The sequence below is a fragment of the Chaetura pelagica genome, unplaced genomic scaffold (assembly GCF_000747805.2).
Source record: "Chaetura pelagica isolate M959 unplaced genomic scaffold, ChaPel_1.0 scaffold161, whole genome shotgun sequence".
NCBI lineage: Eukaryota > Metazoa > Chordata > Aves > Apodiformes > Apodidae > Chaetura > Chaetura pelagica.
Genome location: NW_009951965.1, coordinates 933,240 through 939,596, shown reverse-complemented (window position 1 = coordinate 939,596; position 6,357 = coordinate 933,240). Strand labels below are relative to the sequence as shown.

Genomic DNA, 6,357 nt, shown 5'->3' with positions numbered 1-6,357 from the left:
GGCAGGCATCACCCCCGCGGGGGCCCCAAGCCCGAGCAGCCCCCCGGGGATGGGGAGGCTGCGCTGCACCGGGAGGAGACCAGCACCTTGGTGGAGAACTGCAGCAGCTCCAACGGAGTCAGCCAGGAGAAGCTGGGTAAGTCTTGCAGTGCCTTCTGTCCCATCGCAGCACAGAGGTGTTCAGACAAGCGAGAGGTCCCTTCCCTGGGGACGGTGTTCGCACCTGGGGCGAGCTCCATGAGGACCGCCCATCCTTCCTCCTCTGGAAGAGGCAAGAAACTTTCTTAGCGGTGCTCTTGAGCAACAGCACCTCTACCTCGCACCTTTCTTTCAGGTGCTAAAAGATGTGCCCTAAGTTGTGCCTTTGTTTTGCAGGCAGGTCAGAGCGTGGAAGAGTCTTAGGGTAAAGCAGTTTGGCTTGGAAGAAGTTGGTGCTGGTAGAGAAGGCACATGACAAGTGTTTTTTGCCTAGCGACACAAGCTGTCACAAGACATTGCCCTGATGCCTTCTGAACTGGCTGCACATCAAATAGGGCACAGCACAACACCTTGGGCCCGACAGCTGGGTCTCTCTCTCCCATGGGTTGGTTTTTTGCTACCTGAGAAGCTAATCTCAATCCGAACATAACATACTGAAGTATATTCCGTTGCAGTAATGATGTACTTCTTCATGACATCTGTATCAGTCAGGAGAAGTCTTGGAAATTACCAGTGGGAGCTGTGCAAGTCATGCAATAGGCTCTGAACATGGAGCTCACCAGTGTCAGGGTACATGGGAGGTTTCTTTCAATTATTTTTTCTTCAGATTTCTAAAGCAGGCACCTTCCCACTCAGTTGCACGTAGAGATAAATTTAAAATCTCCCCTTCCCAGTTGTGATCAAGCTGTCTGTTCTGTGGGAGGGAATTTCTCGGGTTGTTTTTTTTTCACAGATCCAGAAGCCTAGATAGTTTGTTTTGAAGTCACTTGGCCGAAGCCACATACCGTGTGCTAGCAGAGTGAAAGGTGCTTAATTGTCCTTTCCCCACGTATAATATGGCATCCCAGTTACCAGGAGGAAGGGGTGTCAGTCTGCAGAACCCATGGCTCTCCTTTATATTCGGGGTGACGGCAGGAGACAGCTGTTTTCGCTTAAATTGAGCATTAATTGAGCAGAGTGAACTTTGCTACAGTTTCTCTTTTTCTGTGGTCTTCGGTTCCAATTCACATTGGAGAAACTTAGCAGTTTCTCTTTCTCCCATGTGTTTTGACTCCATGTTGGTTTTGAAAAGACGGGTTGTGCAAGAGGATAGGAAAGTGCCTCTGAATATAGTACACCATTTTCTTGACCACATAATAAGCTTTTAATGTTGGTTTAGAGGCAACAAAGGTATCCTAATAATTAGTTTTAAACAATGTAAAATTCCCATAACCATTGAGCAGATAGATATCTTGGCTTGTGTATTGTGCTTGCACAGTGAAACATGGTGAAAAGTGCTTTTGGTCAAGTTTTGGACTTCTTCTAAGCTAAAAAAATTAATTTACAGCATGGATTAAAATGCATGCTATTTTGAGTTAACTTGTTTGGAATTTTTCACGGATGTCCTTCTGGCAATAACAAATAATTTGTTGTGGGTATTTAGGTGGTAATGGGGCATAATTTTGGTCACAGTGAAACTCTGAAATAAGTTTGTATTTCCTTCTGTGCCCTGCCATGATTATGTAATGGATGGAGTTATTCATAGTTTGCCCATGCAAATGTTAACAGGTAAAAGTGCTTGGAGAGTCGGGAAGAGCTGTAAGATGTGTAGGTGAAGAGTAGGGAAATGACTGAGAATGGTACTTTGCCTCCACTGGAATTACACAAAGGGGACCCTGATTTTCTAAAGTGGAAAGCTAGCAATAGCCTTAGGGGTAGTCTGGCACAGGTATCTTTGGGCATATACTTCACATAAAGTAATCAGTTTATGGTTAGATTTAAATGAGCATATCTCAAATTGACATGTTTTTATGTTTTGCCATTAAAAAAAAATTTATTAGGAGCTTTTTTGGAACCATGTTTCCTGTTAACCACCCTGACAGATAGGGCTACTGATTTTTCAAATCCTGTCTTCTCTGGGTACTTGGTACGCAACACTCTTAGAAAAGTTCCTCTTTCCTTGCTTTTGGTGTGGATCTTGAGGTCTGAACTCTGTAACCTGAGATATTTTCTTCTCATTGCTTGATTTCTCTGGAAAGTTACACATCCCATACTCTAGAACTCCTAGAAGCTGTGTGGAAAATGCAGCTGGAGCTTTAGGACATGAGCGTGATTCACGAGGTTATTAGCCTGGGGCTTGGAACTGACACGCTGAGCTGCCTTCAGAGGAGACCCCACCCCCTCTTCAGAGGGAAAAGAACTTGTAGACACTTTATGGTTACAGAACCACAGCCAGGAGAGCAGAGTGGCAGAAGCTGTGGGTCATACTAACATGTTAATGTTTACAAAGCTCTGAACTGAATAACCACAGAAGCAGCAAGATCTCGTTTCAGTTTATCAGGCCAGTGGCCAGTGTGTGTTACATTTCGTTAACACTGGAAGTTTTCTGTCCAAAGAACTCTTGAAGAAAAATAGGTTAATAATGTGAAATGCTTTCAATTTTGAACAATAAAGAATGCTTTTCTTTCAAAAAGCCATACTTTGTAATGATCTGTGCATTTATTCTTACACAGCTAGTTATATTTTGGTAATATCACAGACAGCTTTGATAAAGGAGGACACTAAAATGTTCATTTATACATTGCATGGTTCATGACATACAGCTTTGGGCATCAGTGGGTGTATTTCACTCAACAGCTGTATGTCACTTAAAAAAAAAAAGTACTAAGAAGACTGGTTTTATGTATTCTGAAGTAAAAAATAACAGTAGTTCATAGCCTTTGAAAGCTTTGGTGATAACTTATACTGTCCTATAGTCAATACAGCTGATAAATTCTGTGTTTTAGACCTCAAAACTCAGCTCATTGTATCTCACAGTTCTGCTGGCTTCATGCACCATCTCAGAAAAACTTCCTTTTCCTTGAATTCAGAAGTCTATTGGAAATTAACTACTAAGCCTGAGAAAAAGTTTCTATAAAGCAATAGCCTTTATGCTTTTGAGATTATGGCCTCATAAATTGCAATATAAAACAGCAATGCAGTCCTATGGTTTAAGAGAGATTTTAGCGATGTTATTAGCCTTCTGTTTTTTCAGAAGAGGGAACAAATGTAAGTTACGTAGCTACTTAATCAGCTTTTTATATGCACTCCATAATTCTTCTTTTTGTTTAAGGAATGACCAGTGAGTAGTCAAATGGTTGAAGAGCAGGGAAATGTGAAAGCACTTTTTCTGTAGAATAAATTAAAATGTGGTCATCTTCATACTTCATCACTCTACACCTTTAAGCTCCATGTAGAAGCAATTATCTTCTAGAGTATGTAGATCACTTATTGGGACAACTGAGTATTTCTCAGCCAGAGAAAATGTTGCTGAGTGTTATGGGTAGAGTTGCTCGCTTTTCGGTTTTGTACTCAATGAGGGAAGCTCAATGGTTGGTCAGCTATTTTATATGGCATTATTGTACATTATTGTATGGCATTGTGTGTAGTATTATAGCATATGCCTAATCATTGTACTGTTTTCTTGTCAGGTGATACAAAAGACGACATGACTGACCTACAAGTGAATGGGAACGCTGGTCATTATCCTCTGGATGTAGAGGAGGCAGAAGAAGACTCTAGCGCGCAACTCAACATGCGTGGAGTTTTTCTGCATGTTTTTGGTGATGCCTTAGGTTCAGTAATTGTGGTAGTGAATGCCTTGCTCTTTTATGGATTGTGGAATCCATGTGTCAAAGATAAGGCCTGCTTTAATCCATGTGTCAATAACCATTGCATGGAAAATGTTACTTTCTCCCAAGCACTTGGCAGAGCAAACACGTCTGAGCAAGAGAGCATTACAGTGGCTGGTCCGTGCTGGTTGCTGTACTTAGATCCCATCCTTTGCTTGATCATGGTCTGTATACTTCTTTACACAACTTACCCATTACTTAGGGAGTCAGCCCTTATACTTCTACAGACTGTTCCCAAGCAAATAGATGTTCATTCTTTGAACTCAAAATTGCGCACCCTCGAAGGAGTCGAAGCGATCCACGAGTTACACATTTGGCAGCTGGCAGGCAGTAGGATCATTGGCACTGCTCACATAAAGTGTCCTGACCCTTCCACATACATGATGGTGGCAAAGCGAATAAAAGAGATCTTTCATGACGAAGGGATTCATGCAACTACCATTCAGCCCGAGTTTGCCAGCGTTGGCTCTGAATCAGGGAGAGGGAAATGCGAGTTTCCTTGCAGGACTCAGTGTGCTTTGAAGCAGTGTTGCGGAACAGGAGAAGATAGTACTGCAAAGAAGACAGAAAAATCTTCGTCATTTAGTATTTCTTGTTCAGAAGTTGTCATTGAATTTCCGAAAACTAGAAGGACTAAGTCAGAGAGCATCCCTTCAGTCAAGCTAGAGGCAGAAACCGACCAAAACGAGCAGTTTGAATCATCTTTGTAACTCCTCGAATGGTGCTACCTGAGTTTTGGTGACTTTGACAACAGCTGTGTTGCAAGAGGAACAGACAGACTTTTCAGATGCAATTTTGCCAAGTAGTGTAATTGCTGAAGCCCTTGTTGTTGTCATTTTGCTACATCTAGATGCTCGTTTTAAAGAATGATGTCACTGTCATGATACAATGTGTTTGCATTGACTTTTTTCTGACAGACAGAAAGTGCACCAATGCTGTAACAACTCGAGAAAACCAGTTTCAGCATTTCAGCAGAGACGCTGCTGCTGCTGTCCTTTGAATGAAAATATTTTTTCCAGTGAAAAGGTATTTGAGGGACAAGCATGTAGAAACTCAATTTACGTTACAGATTTCTCTTACCTGCTCTTTCCTTTGATATTTGATTTGTAGATATTTTAATATATTGTTTATTTAGAAGCCCTAAGGAAACCAAAGTTCATAGAATGTTTTTAAAGATAGAACTACTTAAAACTGGAAACCACTTGGCAATTTCACGTTTTTCTTAAAACTATATAGTAATAAATGTGAACGCTTTTCTAATTATTTTCTCATATAGCGCATCTTAAAGAGAACAAAACATGATTGTTAGAAACTGTCCCCCCTTTTTCTGGTAAGGTAGTGAGGTAATTAAAATCAACTGCTTGTGAAAACATCAGATGTGAAAGGGTTTTTTTTTCTTTCTATCAGAATGGAAGTTCAAGCTCTTCTGTATAGTGCTTTGTGATCAAGACGTGAGACTGACCGATAAAGTAATGCATACCTTCATATTTAATGGATTTTTTGTTTTTTCTTCTGTATTTCCAAGCAGTGTCTGGTCACAAAAGTCTTCAAAGTTTAAAGAATCCTTAACTCACAGTTCTGTGAATGAAGAGCTGGAGCTTCACTTTTAACTCCTGCTCAGTTTACCAAGATAAATGAATTAGTTATGTTAGTAAGTGCTCTGTCAGGGAAAGCCTGCCAAGCACTGACAGTATAATTCATACTTTTTAAGCATAGACAGTAGCCTCCATGGTGCATTTTGCTTGTGGTTTACTGTGCCTGCAAGCACTTGCAGTGACTGCAGTCCTGGTTCCCACCGTGTCCTCAGGAGCCTTCCACTGACTTTTGAGGAAGTGGAGCAAGGAGTAGGATTTCATTCACTGTATTTCACACTTGTAAGATATTTATGTCTCAGAATTTCGCTTATTAAGTGTCTGAGTCTATGATTAAGAATGTTAGCTCAGTTAATTGACAACTGGCTCTAAAGAAGCTGTTACAGTATGCTGCCAACTTGCACCTTAACAAAGGAGAAACTGGTCTATGGACTGAATTTGGCAGAGACTAGGTGAGAGTTGAAGATAAAATGTACAAGAAATCTAACTGAAAACCCTGACCCTTTCAATCCACCCTCAAGTTACATATGGGAAGTAACATCTTGTGATTTAATTGACTGCTCCTGTGCTCAAAACTGGAAAGCAACTCAGATCTTCCAAATGTTTGCTCTGTGACTCTGGACATGATAAACACTCTGCCTCAGTTTCCCTGTCTTAAAATAGGGATAATACCTACCTCACAGGGGTGTTGTGAGGCTTAATTCTTGCGTGAGGAGCTCTGAGGTCTGTTACTGGAAGGCACTAGAAGGAGTGTAAGATACTAAATTACACAGTATTTACTCCTTCTACAAACGTATTGCAATACTTAGGCACAGCAGAGGGAAATGAGGATAGTTTTGGCCTTATGAAATTCTTTGATGCCGTGGTTTTCAGGTTTTTAACAGTATTTAAATGTAGATTTTTTTAAGAAGAATGTT

The 6,357-nt window shown here is 40.9% G+C and overlaps 1 protein-coding gene across 1 annotated transcript in view; it reads left to right on the top strand.

Annotated features, from left to right (window-relative positions):
- Nucleotides 1–5,331, top strand: part of SLC30A1 (solute carrier family 30 (zinc transporter), member 1) — a 9,440-nt gene extending 4,109 nt beyond the window's left edge. The window contains exons 2-3 of the mRNA XM_010001016.1: nt 6–136; nt 3,648–5,331. Coding sequence (XP_009999318.1) covers nt 6–136; nt 3,648–4,558 — 1,042 coding nt within the window. The 3' untranslated portion in view covers nt 4,559–5,331. The remainder of the gene's footprint in view (nt 1–5; nt 137–3,647) is intronic.
- The last annotated feature ends 1,026 nt before the right edge of the window (nt 5,332–6,357 follow it).